This window comes from Mastacembelus armatus, chromosome 15 (genome assembly GCF_900324485.2).
Source record: "Mastacembelus armatus chromosome 15, fMasArm1.2, whole genome shotgun sequence".
Taxonomy (NCBI): Eukaryota; Metazoa; Chordata; class Actinopteri; order Synbranchiformes; family Mastacembelidae; genus Mastacembelus; species Mastacembelus armatus.
The window spans coordinates 14,322,263-14,346,301 of NC_046647.1; the positions used below are offsets into that span (position 1 = coordinate 14,322,263).

Consider the following 24,039-nt stretch of genomic DNA (forward strand, 5'->3'; position numbering starts at 1 on the left):
GGAATTAAGAGAGGGGGCTCCAATCCAGCAGTTGTGATGGAAAGACTAGAACACTGGATTTGACATTCTTCAATGACGTTTTTCATCTTGCCAGTCTATCAGTGTCCTCACAAGTCTAGCAGTGTCTTCGTTCTGGAAATACTGGAAATATATTATGTAGTGTAAGAGGAGAGGGAAGGAGGAAGATCCTCTCCATGGACATGCATCATCTGGTGGACAACAGACGAACGGACAGCCTGGCTCATCACCCAGCTGAGCCAAGAGAGGATGGACAGACAATGATGATGAAAAGATGAGATGGTCCTCCCTCCATGTCCCAGAGAGAGATGGCATTGATTTTAGCATGATGGCACACAACTGGTCAGCCTCTTGGATGCTAGTGGTTTCACCTGCACTGGAAGAAGAGAAAGGAAGGGGAAAGATAATAAGGTAAACATGTACATGAAAACACAAGAAAAAAAAAACATTTATTTTCTGCTTTAACAACAGTAAACTAATAAAACAAAAACCTAGGAAGAATACCTATCACAAAATATCTACAGCAGTTAAGTATTATTAAAAGTAAAGCAACCAAATGACAATGTACAGGTTGCATAATTTTGCACTGGAGATTACCTGGACTCAAAAGCCTTCAGAACAAATTCTTGCTTTTCTGTGGGGACAAAAAGAGATGCACACCCATAATAAATAGTTTTACATTTGGCTGTTTCTACCTTTAAAAAACACTAGTGAAAATACTAAAATCTTCTTTGCCAGAATGACAAGCAGAGAAAATGTAGAATGTGTGAGAAGGAGCAAGTTTTAAGCAGATAAAATACACCCAAGTAATTCTGCATAATTCATCATGTTATGACAGCCTTTGTGTCTCTGCTTTCAATAATGGTTTCTACAACCCCAACAGGAGTCTTGATCAGCTACTCCATCATCCTGAAGCATTAATACCTTGTATTTACTCTGTCTATCCCTCATTGGTACTGCTTGCATGCAGGTGGCATTTTGTTTGACGTGTTCTGTGTTTTGACCTGCTTTGCACCTTTAAATAACTGTACTCTACTGCTGGATTCAGGATTTTTTTTATCCATTTCACATACAGTACAGGGTATTTTTGTTGGAGACACACTCTTGATCCTGCAATAAAACATATTTTTGGCATAATTTCAGGTCCACTGGAGAAAAACATCCTTATCTGCCATTCAAGGCAGACTAGGATTTGTTTAAGAGGTAGTTGAAAACACAGGTAAAAGGAACAGAGACATAAAGTCCTCTGGGATTGCACTGATAAGCCACTAACAAGCCACTATGGGGTTTTCACCTTTTTCTTGGCCTGTAATAACTCCTGATAGGCACTGGAACGAATGAAACGGCTGTAAGAATCACTCTTCATCAACTTGTAGATGTGTTCCTGTTGTAGAAACCCATAATAAGAAAATAATGTATAAAAGCATTAAACACAGGTAACACATTGGGATGAAATTATAAAATGCAAAAGTCTTTAGATTACCAAATTAGGACTGTGATTCTGTGTTCTGATCACTAGATACAGTGTTTTCCATGTAAAAGATGAACTTTTCCATGTTTAACTCTCTAATGGTATGTAGACCATTACAGAAATTAACTACGGATGTGATTCATGGTATTTGTATTTTCTATGGAATAGTCACATGCCTGTGCATCCTCAAAGGCATAGCGTCCAGGATCTTTGACATTCTGGGTGGTTTTGTCGTAACTCTTGGAGTCCACATTGATAGCGCTGGGTGCTCCAGGAGCCAGAAACTCCTGCCAAATCTCCTGAACCCGAGTTGGAACTTCTCTGATTGGACGTTTCTTAAGTTCCTGAACTGCTAGCCAGAACCTACAGACCAAAAAAATACCCGTTAGACTTACCATTGTAAGCCTGCATCATAAATTGGAAGAAACTAAATAGAACAGATTCCCATGGGTGATGTCCATAAATACTGTCTACTGATAGTCGGTAGGTTACAGATTCATTCATTACAGTCATTTCTTTTTCAGAGTCGGAAACTAATCCAAGTTTAAATCTGCTCTTCTCAGGGTTCCTTTGGTAGACACCACATCACAGACAGATTATACAGCTATAGGATGGATAGGATAGATAGCATGACAGATAGGATCATGCTGCAATTTAAAAAGTTAAGGTTGATGGGGTTATTGTGTGCATGAATTGTGATATGTATAATTAATTTAAGGGGAGTTAAAACAATGACTAAGATATTGAATTAGAATTTAATTAAAGTGACCACATTATCTGCTTTTGGCAGAAACAGTACAGAAATGTACCATCAGAGGGAGCAGAGGAGCCATCCTGCACAGCAGCTACTCTATGCATATTTTGCTGTATGCATGCACCTTTGATACTCTGCAGTATTCCTGTTACCATGAATAAACCGATTAACACAATATTCCTGCCCACCTATGTTATTCTAGCCATTGCTACAGCTGTTCATATTTTAAAAAAAGAACTGCATCCACCAGCTACCCATGTTTTGATTAAGCATTCCCTTTATGTTATTTCTTATACATGGAAAGAGCCAGTGATAGTTATCTCTCATATTGTACATGAAGACGTACCACTATTTACACACGCATTTGCACAGACCCATTCAGCTGTGATTTTATTGTCTGCCATCAATGTCCCATAGGCAAATGTTCTAACTGTAAGCGTTAGGACCACAGATGTACTGTACCAGTTACTGTTAAAGACACAGTTGATGATCCGAATCATAGTTACTATCCTTACTGTTGACATTTAGCTGATTATACTTCTGTATTTATATGTTACTATATTTTAAATGCACAACCTTTATTTGTAATGCAATACACAAACATGCTATGTTACTACTTCTACTTCAGTAAAGGATTTAAGCTCATCTTTCACTGATGTTAGCCAGTCTTTAAATAGACCGATTATCATAACAACAAGCTACAGATTTATGATGCCATAAAAGGTATACACTAAATATTTAGAAAGCTAAAATTGAAGGTTAGAAACTTAAATGTTAAGCCTAAGATGATGTTCTTATATATAACAAAAACGAGTATTATTCTAGTGTGTATTTCAGCTTGTACCTGAGATTTTCTGAGCTGAACTCAGACTCCAGGAATTTAAGGAACTGCTCTCTTCCCACAGGATCTTTGAGAACTTCGTCAATGCCAAAAGCCCACCTCTTTACCCTCTGTTGGCCTGGCTCCTTACTGTAAAGTGACACACAAAAATACAGCAGATCTCACATAGTCTGGTGCATTAAAATGTAAAAATATATTAACTGATCTACATGTCTGTCTAATTATCTACTGTATATCTTTTGCTAGTGACATGTACCCACCTGGCCTCAAGCTCCCAGAGTGTGGTGTCATCTGAGATCCAGGGGTTGGATGGATCTGGAGGCGTGAGGAAGGGGTCATATTCAACATATTGCTCTGTGTAGCCCAGCAAGCTGTTTTTTGAACATAAGCAACAGAGAGCATATGAATGACATTAATCTGTACCAGAGGCAGAAATTTGACTTGAAACTTTGTCTGCAGAAATTATGCTGCATATGTTTCGGTGAGTGATTGTGTATGAGTGTTTATTTGGAGGTTTTATTGACAAAATGAGAAGTGAAATCCTCTTGAAAACGAATTAAAGGCAGTGACTAAAAAAGATTTATTCCATATTTTGACAGAAGGATAAAGAAGCCCTTGCTGAATGCACATTTTTTTTCAGTGAAGGAAATGACAAATCGACACTTTGTCTGCCATGTAGTATCTGGCACTGTCAGCACTAATGCACACTGAAGGCATTGTCTGGGCCCAATCACTCGTCAAGGTCATCGGAGCTCTTAATTCCAGGCCATGTTAGGCTGTTTAAAGGCTCAATAAACAGATCGATGGCTAAACTGAATAAAGACACAAAGAACATTGCTCACCTCTCTGCCACTTTGGACATTTTCAGTCGATGTCTGTCTAATTGCAATTGCCAGAAGGTGATCTGAAACCATAGCAGAGAACAATTAGCATATATCAGTCTCAATTCACAAAGAAATTCTTTAGTATGTTTATTTACCAATCGCATGGTATGTTATTATTTGATTTTATGTGAGTACTTTAAACTCTGTTCTACATACAACTATTAGGATAAATATGAAGTATTACACTACAACTGTGATTTGAATGCTAGCCCTTCCTTCAAATTGTTAAAAATCCTATATTTAATAGTAATGCGCCACCTGTAGACCTAACCTGTTGTTGCAGTTCTTCTTCTGTAGGCTGCTTGGCTTCTGGGGCAGGGGTGTGGGTGGGGCTGTGGGTACGGATATCATTCTGCAGTCCATACACAGACTGAGACAACAACAACAAAAAAAAAAAACAGAACTATCAGCAGCAATAGTTTCATAGCTCATGACAAGCATAGCTTGTCACAGTAATGCCGCTTGTTAATGGCTGTGTTACAGAGTTATCAACCATGACTTTTAAAGAAAGGTGTGACAGGTGTATCACTAGGAAGGTGCTTGGTACCTTTCTGGTTTTGTGTGGGTTTTTCATTCTGGAGGATTTCTTTATGTCGACTTCTGTTGTATTCACACATCCAGGCTGTGAGGGGAATAAAGAGAAACCATGAGTTAATTCAGCTTAAATGTAATTTTTATGACTTTTTTTGTTTTGCCCTCAAGGACAACACCACAAATGGTGAAGGTGTAATTTCATCACCATTATCTGAGTTTCGGTTAATCAAATTCAATATGCCTAGCTGGGGTGTGAAGTGATTGAGAGGAGTCTCCAGGACAATACGTCAAATGTTGGTTAATTAAACATGGAATGTGCCAATGAAAGTAAACCAGTGGGAAATCAGAGTCTTAGCGTGCAGATTCTGGCTGATTAAACAAGTGGTCTAATCTCGGTCTCTTCCAGTAGGAGAGAACTAAGTAGCTTGACAACGTCACTGTGAAATTTGAATTAATATTGATTATGTTGCTCCAAGGATGCAGAAATTGAACTTGTTATTTTCCAATTAAGCATGGAGCATTGGCTTTCAGGGAAATACAGCAGAGGAGACCCTTTCACCTCAGGGGGAAACTACATGCTAATGCTAAGCAAGTGTGTTTGAAGGTAAAGAGCAGCAGTGAAGCTGATGTGTTGTGACAGTTATTGATGGGGCATTTCAGCATTTCATGTTCATGACAGAGGAATAGACAGTGGAGGATTTACAGCGTGTTAACCTCTCTAGACCATTCGTGTCACATGAATCATGTATAGCTCATATATAAATGAAATAATCTACAAAGTGTTTGCATTTGCATGACATTTTCAAGTAATTATTTCTTTGTCTCACATTTTCACACATGCCTACTCCTTGTGAAATGTGTGGAATAGATTAAAATAACCCAGCGCGTGCGAATGATTTACCATATCTGTAATTTTACTCGTGACTGCATGTAAGTGTGGAGCAATGTCAAACAATTTTTTTCAAAATTATTCACTTTTGAATGAGCAATTAAGATTACTTGATAATGTCAGCAAAAGTAATTACATCAACATCAGTAATTCAACTCACCACTGGTCTGTGCACGTCCCAGAATGCTCTTTCCTGACTGTCGAGAATTTTTCTCTCAATTTTATCTCTTTTCTTGTCCACTCTGAGAAAAAAAAAGTTCAGAATGGTATGCATGCAACATTTTCTAAGACACATGTGATCCATTTACTCGATGTTTAATGTGCAGTTCATCTCTGAGGTTTTGTGCTGGAAATTACAGGGCAGTTGTAGTAATCACTAATTTTAATCATTTCATAATGAGGGCGTAAGAAGACTCACTCATAATGGCTCAATGCGTGTGTGGTTCTTATAGAAACCTACTTCGCTTGTGCTTCTGCTTGCATAAAAATGAACTCCCATTTCCTGGCGAAAGCTCTCTGTAGCCGTGCTAAGCTCTCCTGCAAGTAAAACAAACGGGAAAAGAAAGGCCTTTCGTGGAGCTGAATATGTTTACTGCACATGCTGTGTACAATGCACTGGTGGATATGATCTTTAAAGAAAAAAAAAAAGGCTTGAGTTTAAGTAACCAGGTAATTCATTTAATAGCTTTGGTGAAAGAAAAGTTACAGTGTTTTCAGTGTCAGTAGGAACAAAAGAGCCAAGAGATAAATGATGACAGCAGTGCCAACACAGGAACAGATAGGTGAAGAGATGAGTGCAGGCATGAAAAGACCTCTTTCACTTACCGCTTCATAGTCTGCAAGCTCCAGACGTGCTTTATTTTGCATTGTTCTTTTGCAGAGGTAAACAGCTGAGAGAGAGACAGTGAGATTGGTAATAAAGGGAGAATAGGATATCAGCTTGGTTTTAACAGCCTTAAGTGGCCCTGCATTTACTCATTTAATCCTCTCAACTGCACATTTAAACTGGTCTGCAAATCACAAAGGTCATTGACTGTGCATGGTGTGTGAGCGTCTGTTACTGCGTGCGCTTCTGTGTATGTATGTGCGTACATGCCTGACTTTTGATGTCTTCCTGTACTATCATCAGCCCATCATCCCTTTGTTAACTGACCATTATGTGGAAGCTTCATTATGCCATTAGACAGTTTTCATTAAAGGGAATAATTCATGTGAATCAGTTGCTACATCTGAGACACTCTTACTTCCCCTCACACTCGCAGGATTATTCCCGCAGTGAGCATTAGTCCCTTTCCTCTACTACAACTCAAACAACAAATGAAAGACCTGCAAGGATGCAGCTATTCACCCGAACCATTTTTGACATTATGAAATGTTTATCTCCACTCTGCTCTGCTGTAAACAATGAAAAGCTCATCCCTGCATTGCCATTACAATGTTCATTCAAATGTGCACAGCAGATGCACACATACACAAACACATTCCTTGTTTCCTTCACTGTAATGACCATGCATTAGTCAGAAAGCATGAACTGAGTCAGAAGCAAAAGACTAGGGCTGGAATACAGAGAAAATATCTGTATATTAAGTTAAATAGGATAAAAAGTGCACAGAGTTATTGTATGTCCACTACACTATACCTGCATTATTTATGTTTTATCTTTTGAACCTTTGGCAACATCAGCAGTACTGACATCTATATTGTATACATCACAAACCCAGGCTGCATTAGCCTCTTCAATGCATACTACACAATGCAAAAAGTATACACAGAGATTAGCTTTCTCACCATAGTCTGTGTTTTCTGGTTCCCAGCAGTTTGATGGCCAAAAGTATGGAGTCTGAATGGAAAAAGACACTTCACTTAGAAGCCAAACTAAAAGAAATCTTTGAGAGCGTACTGTCCACATGGTGGTTGAATCAAAGTGTGTACTATTGTGAGGTGGGCATGCAGTTACAGTGCTGCATCTGTCACAATAAAAGATTTTGTTGTAAAATGAACTCGGCATAAGAGCTAAAGCTCATGAGCTCTTTTTATTGAGCACTGCGAGCAGACACCAGCATGAATCTTGACCCTCCACAGGCAGCAGTGCTTCAGACCGATTACAAGTAGAGTGCAAAGTGAAGCTGGCTCCTAATACAAACAGCTTTAGGCACTGATTTACTTCACTTGGTTCTGTGCAACATACATGTTTGAGAGGAAATTCAATAAAACTATGAATCCCAGTACTATTGGCAGTAATGTTTTTTTTATAAACTTGTACGAATTAGGGAGCACAGCAACTACAACTCAACTTAGCATTTCACATAGAGGCACATAAAGATTTGTTGCTTTTTGCTTTTTGTCTGGCCTTTTAATACATTTATAGAGTCTAAAATTCTCATGGTTGCACCTATTAGAGTTGGAAATATGTCAGGGGTATAGTGATTTTTGCACTTTATTTGTGAAATGGAAGCTTTAGATGTTTTTGCAGAAATGACAACACAGTATATTACAAACCTATTGAGTGTGTTTGTTCTCTATGAAAAACAGAGAACAAACACTATAAGCCCTAACACTATAAGCATATAGATCTTTCCTCTTATTAGGTCTTGTTAAATGTTACCATAGAAAAACATTAAGATTCGTCAACCTAAATGCTATTACTATGATTATCACTATTATTATTCTTACCTGAAACCTATAGAAAGTACCATCATCTTTGAGAGTAAGGACGTGGTCTGAGATGGGGAAGAAGTAACCATGTGCAGCCATCAGTGTTCCTAGGTGAAGAGCCTCCACTGAGAGCAAAACAGACAAAAAGATACAGAAACACTTCTGTTCTCAAAATGTGTTAACAAATAATTCTGAATATGAAAACTGAAAAATATATAGATCTGTAATGTATATTTTGGAATTCACAAATGAGGATTATACATTGGTCTATGTGCTTGTGGCATTATACACTACACACATTGATATCGTTACATACACTTAACAATTTGATTTAATGTATTTTAATATTCTCTGAAAAAAATGTTTGAAATAAAAATTTTGAAAATTTAAATCTCAAGCCCAAATACTGTCAGTATTTTTTTTTGACTATTTTCAGATTTAAAAGAAAAGCTTAAGCAGCAGATTTTACAGTAGCATTAATCTTATCTCTCTGCCAAAAACAAATTAGCATATTCTCAAAAATATTAAACTTGTGTTGGGGTGATGGATGACAATGCTAGTCTTTAATTTAATATCTAATTTCTTTTCAAACAGTCTATTTGATTAATACTGAAAGTTTAAAAAAAAATTAGCTTCAGGATTTCATGTTTTCTTTGAAAGAAGATTCTCTGATCACAGATCCTGGGCCAGTATGCTGATTTTTTTCTCTTCCACCAGCTAATTAACTTCATTATCCGATGACTAACCTTCACCTTTCATCCACTGTTATAAAGCTATCCTTGACGTAATGGCTTTAATGAACACTAGGACCTGAATTAGGAGCTGCTGCTTTAATAGAGTGTGACACTGCATTGACAGCAGTATAGGCAGGTCTCCATTTCCACTAAAAAGCACAGCAGGAGGCTTTGCTGATTAGCCCACCTTCAGCCGGAGAGGTGGAACTCATCAGTCAAATCACCTGGTGTGTTTTGCTTGGTTGGAGTGAAAGCCTGATTCCCTCTGGTGCTCCACAGCACACATGGTTGACTGTCCCTGATTGAAAACCATCAGATAATGAAAACACGTAATCATCATCAACTGTGTGTCTCGTCTGACACCAGCTATTTCATGGTGCCCTCAACCAGCAACCTTTTCATGGTGTGTATTATTTATGTTTAGCATAATGTGCTGACAATTCTCTGTTAATACTGTGGGTTTTGGTTGAGGATTATATCAAACACATCATTTACACATTGCCTCATACAGTTGTGTATATCATAATTTATTGTATTTTTGTGTAAAGCCCAGGGAAGGCTAGCACATGCTTGACATGGTCTAAACATGCAGAGTTTACTGTATACATGAATGGATTCTCTGCCCTATTGCTCCCTGACACACACATCCACACACTCTACATGAATACGTGTGTGAGATAAATATAGATTGTATTTTCCTTTACTGCAGAGGTGACTGTCACAGCTTTGAGAGGTCAGGATGTTTATATGTGTGCATGTGTGTGTATGTGTGTGTGCATGTAACTGGTCTCCAATTATTAATAAATTATGACTCATAAGTTATTTAAACCTGTCTACTCACAATCATGCTGCTGCCGCCTCATCTAAAGTCTTATTTCTTACAGCAATATTGTCCCACAAATATGTGTGTATAGATAGATAGCTGGATGAACAGATAGATAGATAGATAGATAGATAGATAGATAGATAGATAGATGGATGGATGGATGGATGATGGGTATAGATAGATCGATCATAGATAGATGATAGATAGACAAATGTATGGATGGATAGACAGACAGACAGATAGATAGATAGATAGATAGATAGATAGATAGATAGATAGATAGATAGATAGATAGATAGATGGATGGATGGGTATAGATAGATCGATCATAGATAGATGATAGATAGACAGACAAATGTATGGATGGATAGACAGACAGACAGATAGATAGATAGATAGATAGATAGATAGATAGATGGATGGATGGATAAGTCGATAGCTAGATAGATTGTATGTATATATTTATATATATATTCAAGAAGACAGACATCTACAAGCAAAAATCAACTCATCCATGTACCCATTTTACTTGTTTTCATTTTCTGCATTGTTATCTCAGATAAATGTCATATAAAGGTAAAGTCAACAAAGTATGAAAAATGACAGCTGGGTCAGGATAGTTGGAGCTTTCTGTCTCCTGTTCTTGAACCACAGGGTTCTTATTTTGTGTTTGAGTGTCTCTGTCACCTGTAATGGTTTGCACAGTTCCCTGTTTTTACTGAAGTGAAGCTGCAGGTTTTTCTAATGGCATTTTAAGGATAGATGTTGACTGTCACCCCCACACACAGTAATTGGTAGAACAATTTCTCTACACAGCACTGACTATTATTTTGTTTACTTCTAATTTAGTAATTCCAGCACAAATTAAAAGACATATTCATACTATTTAGCTAATGCTGAATCAAACTAATGTGAAAGAGGTTTTTATGGGATGAATAAAAGATTAACCACGATTGTTATGGTCTTCTTGTTTTCTCTAGTAAGAATAAAAATCAATTCCTGCTAGCAAGGGAGTTTCTGTTTTCCATTTAACACAGGCTTTTCTATATGTTTTATAGCTAACTAAACCTTGGACTGGAATTAGTCAAGTTGTCAAGAAAGGCTGGCCTCAGAGTCCAGGGGGAAAACACCCTTTGATTTCATCATATTACCAGCACTGTGCCAAAAACCCAGCAGTTTGGAGCCCTGCCAAAACAAGTGTGGGTGTATTTGTCTTCTGAGCATTTTCTAAAGACAGTTGCAAAGCTTCTGTATTTGTAGTTATATTCTGATCACATGCACTATACAGTATTCACTCTGGAGATGTTGAGGGATGAATAGTCCTTGTTGCAATAAGTGATAGAAAATAGTCAAAGTACAGATCACTAAAAACTGCTCTTAATGAACTCAGTTACTGTGAGTAGAGTAAGTGCAGTTTCAGGGTAACTGTACTGTATTGAATGTACTGATTTTCAGATTAATATTTTACATTAAAAAGCACATAGGTACATAGGTAAGAAATACAATCAATTCTTAGAGACTAAACTAATTCTTTCCAATGTTCTTGTCTTGTGAGCCTGGGTTTTTGTTCCTTGCCATGTTCCAGGTGTCTCTGAGTTGTTAAGAGTTCCACTAAAGCATGGTTTGCTTCTCCAAGGTTCATAGATGGTTTCATTTAAATATTATTTTAGGTCCGAAAAGGTATGGTTACCCAATATGTTACATAAAAAGTTGTAATTATGTTCTTGTGACTTCTATTTTACTGTTTTATTTAGTCTTTTAATCATCTCACAACCTTTCAGCTTTATTTTGCGATCCCTAAAAAGGAGCCCACTGCACTAAACATTTTAAGGGAGATTTGAAAAGCAAAGCTTTGACTTTCAAGTATGTTTAAGTAAGGGAACTGAGTACTTGTTATTCCACTGGTTTCTATCAGTTAAAGAAGATGAGATAGTGGATTAACACAAATGACACGTACACCTTAGCTCTTGAACGAACTGGTAAAAGAAAACACACAAAAATCCATGCTTTTCTTTTTAAAGAAGATATGTGCTTTCATATGGAAGTGTAGCAGTGCAAAGAGGGCTGCTCTCCGGAGGCTGAAAAAGATCATCTAAAGTGCTCCACTACAGGAGTGACTCTTGAGTCTGATGAGGAGGAGTTTTAAAGATGGTTGGAGGAAAAGACCAGGACCATTATAAAGAGTAATACAGTAGTGTGTATACCCACGCAATGCTGCCATATGTCCTCTCTCAGAGTTATTGTTAGCCGGGGTCCCACTGAGCAGATGAGGTGCTCTTTCAAATGCAATTCAAACCCTTAATCACACACAGGCACACACTCACTGACAGCCTGACTGGCCGTGTTTTGTTGATATCCTACTGTGGTGGTGGTAATTTTTTTTTTATCTACCGTGGTCAAATGTTTGATATTAATTATTAACTGATTAAATCCTGCCACAGGGATCTGCTTTACTTTAAACTACTACTGTAGAGTACCAGTGGACACACATTCTCATTCAATTCATTGAGAAAGTGTGCCTGCACTTTGGTTTGGTGTTTGGTTATAGCAAAAACAGTTGTGACAACATTTACAAAATAAAATAGGAATAGTCTATATGAATTATATCATCATGAGAGATTCATTTGACTATCATTTCTGCCCACTTGCTTTTGGGAATGTTTTAGATTCTGTTAAAAAGGGCAGTATTATCATTTTAATTTATGTACAGCTCATTTCATGTTTTTTCATACACACTGACAATGTTCAGGCACACACAACATGGTCTTTTAGATCACCCTGCAGGAATTTATTTTCAGGCTGGTCAGAGGTCAGGAGAGCTGCAAACTATTGACACTGGGTCTGACTGGGTGGCTTAATCAAAATGATAATACAACAAAGCTTATTCATACTGTATGAGTCTCTGTGAGTGAATTAATCAATAGTCTATTAACCCCCATGGACCTTAGCCTGTAATTGCTCAGTTTTCATGGATTTTGTCATTTCTATACCATGGATGCAGGCTGATTTACAGTAGCTGCTAGCACCTGATTGCTATGCACCCACAGATGTATTGACAACAATACATGATCCTATAGAAAGCACCATCATGGATATCAGAGGAGATGGCCAATTTTGAGATTATAACTGAAATGTTTAAAAGTATAAGTGAAAGATTATATGCAGGCTACACAAGAAACTTTTTATTTTAAGATTATAGATAATGTGTTGTAAACACTTAATTCAAACAGTTGAGTAGTCCCCATTCCAAACAAACTAAAATGTTTTAAAAAACTAATGACTGATAAATCTATAATGATCTGAACACTAATTAAAGTATCATGGCAAAAACCTAGAAGTGCAAAAACCTGGACTAAAGCAACCAAAAGACATATAAAACATTTAAGAAGAAAGGAATTTCTGCCAGAGAATTAAATACAGTATTGAATGAAAATAGGATTAGGAATATATAGAGACTGCAAAATAGGATGATGAGTTCATGTGTAGTGTGTCAGTATATTATTGCGGCATTCATTTTGGAAAAAAAAAACCCTGTCAACTTTGCTATAAGCTCATCTGCCTTTACATAATAAGCATTCTGCTGTAGTGCTGTGAGACACATTAATTGCATTTCACTTGACTGTGTTTGTCAGCTCCGCCAGGAGCTGTTCTGTCTGAAGCCACTTAAACACTCTGTTTACCATTGCAGGACCAATGATTGTATGTTCCGTGTTTGCAGAAAGAGATACAAAAATGAGAGTAGTCTTAAAAGACAAAGATAATTTTGATTAGTTCTGTTACTGAAGAGCATTGTCATTACTGCAGGTGACACAAAAACTCTAACACTGTAAATGTTATTTATAGGGAATACAAAGTTATTTGAGGGAATGCCATACTCTATGTGTCACTGCCAGATCTCAGTAATAGTGCAATAGAAATGAGCATTTTTGGCCCAGTTTATCCTGCACATTAAACAGAACTGATTTGACATGCTTTTTTGTTGTTGATTATTTATTATACAGATACATTATTAATCACAGTGGTGTCTGAGGCCTGGGGAGAAGCAAAATATCTTAGGCATTTTAATGTGTCTGAAACTGTGGTTTAACTTAACAGGTTTCTCCAGGTGAAAAATGATGAAAAAACAGTTTTAAAAAAAGATAAAGAAATAACAGATAAAGAAAAAACACAGCTAATGAACTGGCAGCTCCCTCAGGCCAGTGATTAAATAAGAAACAATAATAATTTTAAAATAAATAAAATTATGAACACAAATTGCACTGAAAATAAAATTGCAGATCAAAGAAAATATAGAAATGGACATAAACATCATGTAGATGTTCCTCTTTAAATGCTGACTAATGGAACATGTCACATCTAACAGTTGAATACTGTCCTAAGAACCATCAGAAACCTTGAACTGTACCAATGCTCTCCTGGTCTGGAAACCAGTATTGGTGTTAATTAAGAAGAGACCAACCTGGTGGATCAGGTCAGATCAATTAAACAGTCTCAGGAAGATGTAAACAGGAAGTGCTGTGTTGCCATGGCATTTGTTGGCGCTAGCTACTTAACTAGCTAGCTGTGGACTGCAAATTGAGTTCTTTAATGCTAGCTCATATTTGTAATTTTGTACATTATCTGTATGAAGCCATATGTTGGAAAGCTATTATATAATTAGCTATTAAAAGTTGTTTGAAAAGTACTCATGGATGTAGACACAACTATCACTGGACTAACGTTGCGCTGACACTGAAGAAACCTGAAGATTGAGGACCAGTATTTTTTCTCTTATTTATGGACGTTTCTTCGCGTTGGATAACGACACCCTGGGAAACTGTAAGTAACACTAAATGCGTATCATGATTGTGTGAATCCGTTTTGACTGACACAAATTGTGACAATCATGCGGTAGCTTTATTGTTTTGAAGCGCCGAGATGTGTCGCTTCCTCTGTAAGCTAGCAATAATTTGAACTGTGAAAACCTGATGTGTAGATCAGTACTGATCAGCTTTTACCTTGATCTTCAATGTCCAGATTCTTGATCATCCATTGAACAATGTCAGAACCTGAAATGAGAAAAGGCACAATTATATGAATTATTGACACATTATGTTGAAACACCCTTTTCATATAGATTCAAATGAAAATGAAAACAATGGCTCTTTTAACCCTTCCCATCTTCCCTCATCATCACAGTGCTTACCAATATCTCTCACCGTGCACCATGTGGGTGGGTAATAGGCCATCCATTACCAAATTATTTTTTTTATTAATTTATTTTGACAGCCTCTTCAAGCCAACTCTCTTTGGCTGTAATCCATTAATATAAATGACCAGAGAGGTACAATGGCATAATGAAGCATCTACTGTGTACAACACACTTTGTCCATCATGGGCCTGGCACAGACAGTACAGTGCTGCACATGACAACCAACTGTCACAAACAAGAACTAAGATGTAAATATGTCAGAAAATGTCTGAAGAGACGAGAGGATAAATGCATAAGTGCAAAATTGACCAGAAGCAAGACAACACCTTTTTTTAAAAAACAGATGATATAGTCATCAAAAACTATTTTGAATAATGGTTTAGAGATGACTTGTATATTACTTTTTCTTGAAAAATACATCAACCTTTTTATACGGTGGATGTCATATTGCATCTTCTCCTTTTGCGAGTGCTGCTGAATCATTTTCACATCTCAGAAAAAAGAAAAAAAACATAACAGCATCCTTTGCCCCATGGACATTTTCACACCCCTCACCACAACATGTGACTTTGGCACTTTGGCTAAATATATATTTTCCAAGCTACCATTAATGTCTGTCATGCTGACAGGTGAAGGTGTGTTTGGGAGATGAGAGCCATAGAAAGCAGAAAAAAAGCTGTGAAATGGAGACATGAGGGAATTCATGCAGTGAGACAGTCAGGTCCTGTGGCTGTTTTTCTGCCCATCAATCTACCAGACTGTCTCTATTTCTTTGTCACTTCACCCACTTCCTTTTTGGCATCCCCATAACAAGATGAGATTGTCCATGGATTAACATCATTAATACAACCCCATTTTCACACTATCAAAGTTGACCCATTTTCAGAGAGAGAGCTTAAATGAGATGTGTAAGGTAATCCTCCAACAAGGCTGTTCTCTGAATTGATTAATACCATGCCCATAAATTGGGTTGTGCATGTGTCTGTTGGTGTGTGCGTATATGTGTGTGTGTGTGGACACAGGCATGTGCACGTATCAGAATATAGCACTATAAACAGAGTCATAAGCAGTAAGTTCAACTCTTAATGATCCCAGTGATGGCAAATATTGGATAGTTGCTGCAGGAGACAGTAACAAGATACAGCAAAGGATAACATGTAAAGCTGAAAATGAATACTTGAAAATCAAGAAGAAATTATGCATGGCTACAAGTATGACATTAAATAAATTAACTATAATATTTAGAGGTTGTTAAAATTATAGTGGAAGAACCATATGAATTGAAGATACAAATTATGCACACAATGGATAAAACACACTGTAGCAACTCAGCTGTTGTGTTTACAGCTTGGCCAAGTGCTTCAATGAACACAGCGGGCAGTGTTCACAGATGGGAAGTTATAGAGGGACTTTGTCCTTGTTGCAGCCCTAGAAACTGTCAACAGGGACTGAGCATTACACTCTTGGAGAAATTTTGCCCATCATTGCTCTTTTACAGTACTTTCGCTTAAAACTGAAGCTTGATTTAAAAAAAACAGCAAACATTTTAACCAAAAATATTATTGAGTTTTTAGCAATATACATAAAGAATAAGTATTGTTCTGCAGTTGTCCTATAGTTATGTGTTGACAGTATATAGGATAGGGTAGGCGCTATACTGAGCCACATATAAGCCATCTGTTACAGTTCTGTCATGCTCCTTCCTACGTAGCCATTGTAGTTGTTTGCTAGCTGTACCGATTGCATAAACACTCAGAACAGAGATGGATCTGCTCTGAGTGGTGTTGCTTGGCCAGACAAAGTCATTAATCAATATGGTCTGTTTTAAACAAATGCAAACACACAAACAATGTAGAAAGAAAAAAAAGAACTGTGCATCAGCTGCCTTTTTATATGCCCAAGGCATTCGTCATTGTTTCACTAACGTCACTAAAGCTAAAGTTAGCTGTTTAATTTTATCTGTGTGTGTGTTCACATGTTGGTGCTCTCTGCCAACCTTTTTTGAATCAGTGCCCCATCGTAGCCACCCACATCAAAGTTCCCCAGACATGTCACTGCCTGTGACAAGCCAAGCGTGGTTCTATGTTAGCAGTGATGGTGACCAGTGGTAGTTCTGGCATTGTTGGTGCACTGAGGCAAAATCATGCAAAGAAGATGTTGGTTTGTTTGCAGGAATAGGTACCATGGAGTATCACTCCATTCTTGTCTATTGGGTGGACTGCTCAAAAATCCAGTATGATCTTCTTGACATTCTGGCACTGCTGGTGCAAAATAATCTAAATACTCTTTGTTTTGTTTGGCAAGGACACAGTACTAGTTGGGTATTTAGTAAGTGGGAGCCAAGTGCAGAAGAAGAGACGAGCACAACAGAACAGAACAGAACTGAGAGAGCCTTACCTGAAAAAACACTGGGGATCTTGGTTAAAAAACTTTTCACTGTTCGGATTGGGATCCCATTTTTCTCATCCTGCATGCGTGCTATTACTTCCTCCATCTGGACAACGCAGAGACAGAAGGAAAGAACAGGGAGGAGGGGGATCAGAGGACAAGTGAGAGAGAGAGTGAGCATTTTCATGAACCTCTCTTTGTAAGCAGAGGTTGTCTGAGAGCAAGTCAGACATAGGTGAACAGATAAAAACAGGTTTCTGTGTGGTTCACCCACATCCCCATGAGACAGAAAGTGTCCTAGAGAAGCCATTGCTGGCAGATTTCTGCCTCTTCTTCGAAAAATCTCTCTTATTTGTGTCATTTATCACATAAAACGTCTTCTAGGCTGCGGTTATTGAATTATTTAACAGCCTTTAAATTTTGGAATTGTAGTAATGAAGTTTCTTCTTATTATCCATCACAATATATTTATGTCCTGAAACAGCCGCACATTCAAACTTTGCAGACCACTGAAAAAAACGTGGAGTTACTTAAGAGACATTTCAAACCTGAATGTTTTGTGTACAGCATTATCTAAGTTACCAATTTGAATTGGTAACCAGAGAAATAATATGCCAGGGTGAATAGACACAGACACACATATAAAGACACAAACATTTGCGCACGTCACTGAAATGTACTGGGAGTTGTCTCTAGGGCCTGGCAGGGCAACACAAGTGAGCCACATTTCCAAGAACACACAGAAGGAAGCAAAGCAGAGTAGACCATGGCCTAATGCACCAGATCAGGTGCCAGGAAATCTCCCAAAACTCTTTGCTCTGTGTCAAAATATAGACATAGAAAGTATGTACACAGAGAAGCCTGGCAACATACTAATACGTATTAAATAAACATCAATTCATCCATTTTCTGCTGCTTATTCAGTGTCAGGTTGTTGTGGCAGCAGGCTAACCAACATAGCACAGACATCCCTTTCCCCAGTAATGTTCTCCAGTCCTTCCTGGAGGAACCCAAGTTGTTCCTAAACCATATGAGATAAGCATTCTCTCCATTGTCATCTTGGTTGTTCTTTGAGTCTTTTGGGTCTCATGCCTGTTGGACATATTCTTAACACCTCCAATGAAAGACATCTAGGAGGCATCCTGATCAGCTGCTCAAACCACTTCATATGGTGCCATTTAATGTGAAGGAGAAGTGACTTTACTCCAAGTTCCCTCTGAATGTCAGAAATCCTTTTTCCAAGTGTCCACACTATGAATGAAATTCTTTTTTTTTTCCAAGTGTCCACACTATGAAGGAAATTCATTTTGGCCACCTGATTTTTAATCTCTTAATTGTGTTCAGTACCTAAAACCCCTGACAATAGTTAAGGGTTGGAACATAGATTAACTGGTAAATTGAATGCTTTGCCTTCTGGCTCAACTCCCACTTCACCATAACAGTGTAGTACAGAACCTTCATTACTGCTGATGCTGCACTAGTCCTCTTGTCATTCTCATTCCTAGCCTGAAATGAACAATATGCTGCATTTCCGCAAAGAATCATAGTCTCAGTCCTGGAAGAATTGACTCTCTTCCCAGCCACTTCAGATTCAGATCCAAAACACCCCAGTGTATGCTTAAGGTTAAAGTCTAATGAAACAACAGAACCACATCATCTGCAAAAGGTGATTCTGACTCTATATTTTCAGAAAATTCCTCTGTTGTGTTCATTTCTTTATCTTGTATGTGCTGCTTGACACAGGCCAGTAAATCTTCATAATGTTTCCATTAGAGATAACCCATGTGAATCAGGTATTCATTTATACCAATATAAAGTTAAACTTTGTAAAATAAGTCCCATCTCTCAGACACAGACCAGAATATTTCAGGAAAAATCTGCCCTAACTCCTTCTGGCTAGTCTCCTTAAACTTCTCGTTCTGTTTTGAAGGTAGTCATGTTTGGATTGTTTGAGATGAGCCCCTGCTCATATCAGTGTCACACCGGTGACATAGCAATGTCTCCACCAGCTGCACTGTTCGTGAAGCATAATGCTGTGGTGATGTGTTTAATGTCTGTAAAAACTCAGCAATGATATAGTAAAATTCTAAAAATCCTGCTTGCAAAAGTTTAGCACCTAAAACTGATAGTATTTGCATTCTCTTTTTATGTGTTGCGTGCATCATTCCTTTAGTTTTTGTAACCATATCTTTTTAAATTAATTCTAATTGTGTTCAGCTCATCCCTTTTGAACAAGCGTGCCTTATAATGCCAACCTTCGCTCTGTATCTGTGTCACTGTCTTTCTCTGAGAGTTAGTTGGCACTGTGAGACACAGAGCAAACAAGGACAACAGCAGCAGTGATCAATACTTCACACACTCTCCTCTATCTCTGCAAACCTTCACCGCCTACACATGGTAAAATGCCACCAGCGTGAATATTCAGGATCTGAAGCTCTTGAAGTCGGGATGCTCTGTGGCTTCATGTTGTGAGGAAGAGAGGGAAGTCGTTTCCCACAAGAATGAAGGAGATGAGAGCGAAAATCTCTTTTTTTTCCTATCTCTGTCCCCCTCCCATCCACCCACCCAGAGCTGTCTGACTGCGTCTCTGCAGCCTCTTAACAGATAAGAGTGAGTGTTTTGGCTGCACAGTGTGAATCATTGAATAATGATGGCACAGGACTCAGTACATATGAAGTGACTAACAAAAGCTCCGGATATAAGCACATACTGAGCTTCAGCGCACGGCTCTAGGCACTTCAAAGACTATCACTGGGGGCACTCAGGGTGCAATCAGAATGTTCTAAAGCACCATTTGGAGCAAAAAACATTTCAAACTGCGGTTGTAAATCAATGCTGGCCTCTTAGATTTCTTTTTAGCCATTGTTAAGTGCACCATAAGTCCACTTATTTGACGCGCTGAATCTAAGAAAAGCAAGCTGATAAATGCTTCAGGTATTACAAAGGTTCTATATTAAGCACGTCAGGAAGGTGAGGGGTTTTTAGTAGGGAGTGTCTGCAATTTTGCTGTATGGCCAGCACCATAATTCACTCTGAAGTGACCTTAAAAGTGATTGGGAGAAGAGGTTGCTTTACTGATTTCGTAATGATACTAAGAAGTGGATTCATAATTTTAGTGATAGGAAAAGCAAAAAAAATAATTGCAAAAAAATTGTCATTACATCCACATAGATCTGGGTTTTTAAGCGTGTACCATGTGAGTGGGATATTTCCCAGCATGTTTCTTGTAACTGTAAAAAAAATATAATCATACCTACAGAGCTGTTTCTGAGAGCTTTTTGTTACTTGGGTTTCAATGACTGTGATGTGTATATGGGTTGAGTCATGATTGTGGGCTAACTGAGGCAGGTTAACACACTGCCTAAAGAAACATGGCTGAAAATGGCAGCAAATGGCCTTGACATCTGAAGTGAGCTGCTACATTTGTTGATTGTGCCGCACAACCTACAGGTTGCATGAACATTGTTTCCTTCCTCAACAATGCCCCCAGTGCTGACGTAGATTTAAATGATGGAAAGACATCCACAATACTCAGTGAACTTAGTTATTTTTCAAACAGCCTTAATTAGAACATCTCTACCTAAAACAAGATTTAAATCCTTTAAGACGGACCAGTGTTTATTAGAGAGCGAATTACCTATCAACATACATTTTAATAAAGAAAGAAACGCCATGATGCCCACTACTCATGATTCTTTTGAGATACTAAAATGGTGACTCTAACCTCAAATACAATTTCTAAAATATATTTACATTTGGTCTTCCTTCCAAATACTGCTTGTCTTGTTATTAAAGTGGACACTCATCTAGACTTCATTCCAGTTTTTGTCTGTCTGTACAGATGTAGAAACCACATTGACAGTGCTACTGAGGAAATTAAAAGCCCTGCTATTCTCCTTCTCCTTCCCCTCCAGCTTCCTTGCCCCACCTCTCTCAGTTGTGTTGCCTGTGCTGTTATGAGTGAATGTTCCTGCATCAGATGTGCAGGGAGAATGGTATTACCTTGATAGTGTTATCTGAGGACAAGTGTGTCTACACGAGAAGAGCTCCTCCTCCCAACTCTGCAACACTTACACGGAGGAACACGTGCATCCACACACACACACACACACACACACACACACACACACACACACACACACACACACACACACACACACACACACATACAGAGCCAGCACAGATATTAACATTATTACTTGACACAGAACACACAGCAATTATCAGCCACATTGCAAGCAGAGCATTCATGCACTCTGACAGAGTTCAGAGCTGCACACGCACACAGATATGTGTTATGAAAGCTTATGAACCCAGAATGGGGGGATTATTATATTTTAAAAAGTGCAACATCAAAATAGGTGAGCAACCCAGCTCAAGTCTAGCTCCCTAAGGCAGTTTGAAAGCAGTCTGAATAAAACCTGTGGCTATTCAGCATGACAGCTGTACTAGATAAAACAGTCTTTGCTGTTGGTTGATCTCATTTCCTTCTGAACTGCAGTTCTTGGCTCTATGAATGAGGCAGAACCTGTGGTTGAGGCTCAGAGACAATAATTTACATTTTGTTTACCCTCAAAAATCAGCAGTGGTTTACACAGAAATACAAGATGCGTATGAGAGCCAAAGTCAGTCATTTTTAATAGGATCAATACTGTGACAACAAAAGCACTCAAAGGTCTGTGCACAGCATTATTAAAGCACAGTAAAAGATCATGCCACCACAAATAAAGCACGCATCACTTAGGCTGATGCATTTGCATGTGGACCAAATCAAAAACAAAATGTTCTTCATGCCATACTTTGGGGAATAAAAGCAGGACACGTTACAGGAAAAGCATATTGTTATTAATTTCTCAGAGAATTCAGTGCATTTTTAAACAGTTACACAAGATGATTTATATAATTTTGCCTGTTATTACTCTCTTCTGTCTAGCATTTGCCTTGTGTATCAGTATACAGAGGTGACATATTCAAAGGATGCTGTTCCTCTTCAGTGTTGACCTAGATTTAGGTGAGCAAGTAAAATTTCAGCGCTTGATGAACTCAAACACCTTTTTCAAACAGCTTTAATTAGATTATGACTTCTTATATAAGATCTCTGAAGACAGCCTGGTGTTTATCTGTGACTGAGGGACTTTCTAGCTCGGCTCACAGAGACATTAAACATGAAGAAACAAGTGAATGATAAATGTTCTTTTTCTAGCCCCTGCTCAGGAATATAGAGGTCAGCCACTCACTTACTACCAAACAAAATGTGGATGTGGTATCAACCCGTACGCTTTGCTGGAGTAGAATATTTTTTATAATCCTCTATAACTTCATATAAATATGACCTGAGTATCACTGAAAGGTTGCACATTTAATATATACTCAAAATGATTCAGGCCACAATAAAGCTAATGGTCAATAAAAATAACCTAGTTATCACAATAGATATATTTACAATGAACTGTGCTAATGTTATAATGTTATATAATGTTAAGGGAAGTCATTAAGTTATTACTTTATAAGTCTTGTGAATATTTAACATAACCTACAGAGATGAAACTTACACAAATGTTTTGACAACAAAATTCAAATAGAAAATCAGTATTCTGCTTAAAGTTAAGTTGGAACTGTCGGTCTTTAATTTAAATATCCACTGTAAAATTGAACACCTAACTACAACACTTAAATATCAGCATTTTTGTGCCAGAACACACTTGCCCCTCTGTGACTGTGAAGTGTCAAATGAAGCATATTAGCTCCACTAACTGGCTACTGTTCACAAACATTAGCAAAGTGTTGTCACGTTGGCAGCTAAATAGTTAGTCACTTCACCCTGCACCTGTGCACACTGCACCACTTGGGCATTCAAAATAAAATTATCCTGCAGATACGTGGGGTATGTTGTTGAGCTCACAGTGACAAGGTTGTTGAATAGCTGTCATGAATCCTAAGTCTCTCCGAGGTTACCGTACGCTTCAGAGTTACCACAGCAACACAGTCTGCGACCACTATCACAAGGACATCTTTGGCGGCTCGCCATCGCTCATTCATAACACAGAAAGAAAGAAGGTGGTTGTGGGGGTAGCATGGAGGGGACAGACGGTGTAAAGGATGCAGAGAAAGACAAAGATAGATGTTGACTATGAGGGATGGGAAAAAAAGGACTGGCATTTTTATGATTTCTTTTTCTTTTGTTACCATTACATATGGTTTATATTCCAATTAGGTGTTAATTTATGTTTTGTAATGATATATAATTGTATATTATTCCAGTATTTTTGTTGTTTTCATTATCACAACACTATGAATATAATTGTATATATGTAATATTTAAGAAGTTGGATATGTTTTTTGTCTTGTAGTGTCCAGGCTGATTATTCTAAGATAGATTCATCTAACAGTTACTTTTAGTAAAGACTGATCTGTTGATTATGTTCTAATATAATACAAAAAACACAGTAGATAAAATTTTAGATTCAAAAAGAATTATTTGACATGACTAATAAATTCTCAAAATAGTGGGCTGTTGTCAATCAGTTGCTTTGTAGTTTAGTTTGCTTAGCACTACATATTACCAACAGCCCAGAGTGTCTGGAGGGTGTTAGGTATCAACCATTCAGGGTTATATAGTGGAAAAAAGTCTAATATATAATGAGAAAAGAAAAGAGCCCCCCCAAAAAAAAACTTCTCTTAGCCTTAGCCTTGGCAACAGATGGTCATGCTCTGTTTGCTTTGCTCACATTTAATCTCATCGTGATTCATGATCCATCCTATTTTAAATGAATTTCTCTTTCCTGGTCCCGTCTTTCGTCCTTCATAAATATTTCTGCTTATTTAGCATTTTCTTTGTCTGTTTCCCACTTTTC

General features: G+C 37.8%; 1 protein-coding gene across 1 annotated transcript in view; it reads right to left on the minus strand.

Moving 5' to 3' along the window:
• Positions 1-631: 631 nt before the first annotated feature.
• The window catches only part of rgs7a (regulator of G protein signaling 7a), a 39,255-nt gene continuing 15,847 nt past the window's right edge, over positions 632-24,039 (minus strand). The window contains exons 2-16 of the mRNA XM_026309475.1: positions 17,195-17,291; positions 14,604-14,654; positions 8,065-8,171; positions 7,180-7,231; positions 6,217-6,281; positions 5,852-5,928; positions 5,552-5,633; positions 4,516-4,590; positions 4,240-4,338; positions 3,927-3,988; positions 3,345-3,455; positions 3,088-3,213; positions 1,666-1,852; positions 1,313-1,402; positions 632-652 (exon numbers count right to left, since the gene is read on the minus strand). Of these exons, the coding sequence (XP_026165260.1) occupies positions 632-652; positions 1,313-1,402; positions 1,666-1,852; positions 3,088-3,213; positions 3,345-3,455; positions 3,927-3,988; positions 4,240-4,338; positions 4,516-4,590; positions 5,552-5,633; positions 5,852-5,928; positions 6,217-6,281; positions 7,180-7,231; positions 8,065-8,171; positions 14,604-14,654; positions 17,195-17,291 (1,302 nt within the window). The remainder of the gene's footprint in view (positions 653-1,312; positions 1,403-1,665; positions 1,853-3,087; positions 3,214-3,344; positions 3,456-3,926; positions 3,989-4,239; positions 4,339-4,515; positions 4,591-5,551; positions 5,634-5,851; positions 5,929-6,216; positions 6,282-7,179; positions 7,232-8,064; positions 8,172-14,603; positions 14,655-17,194; positions 17,292-24,039) is intronic.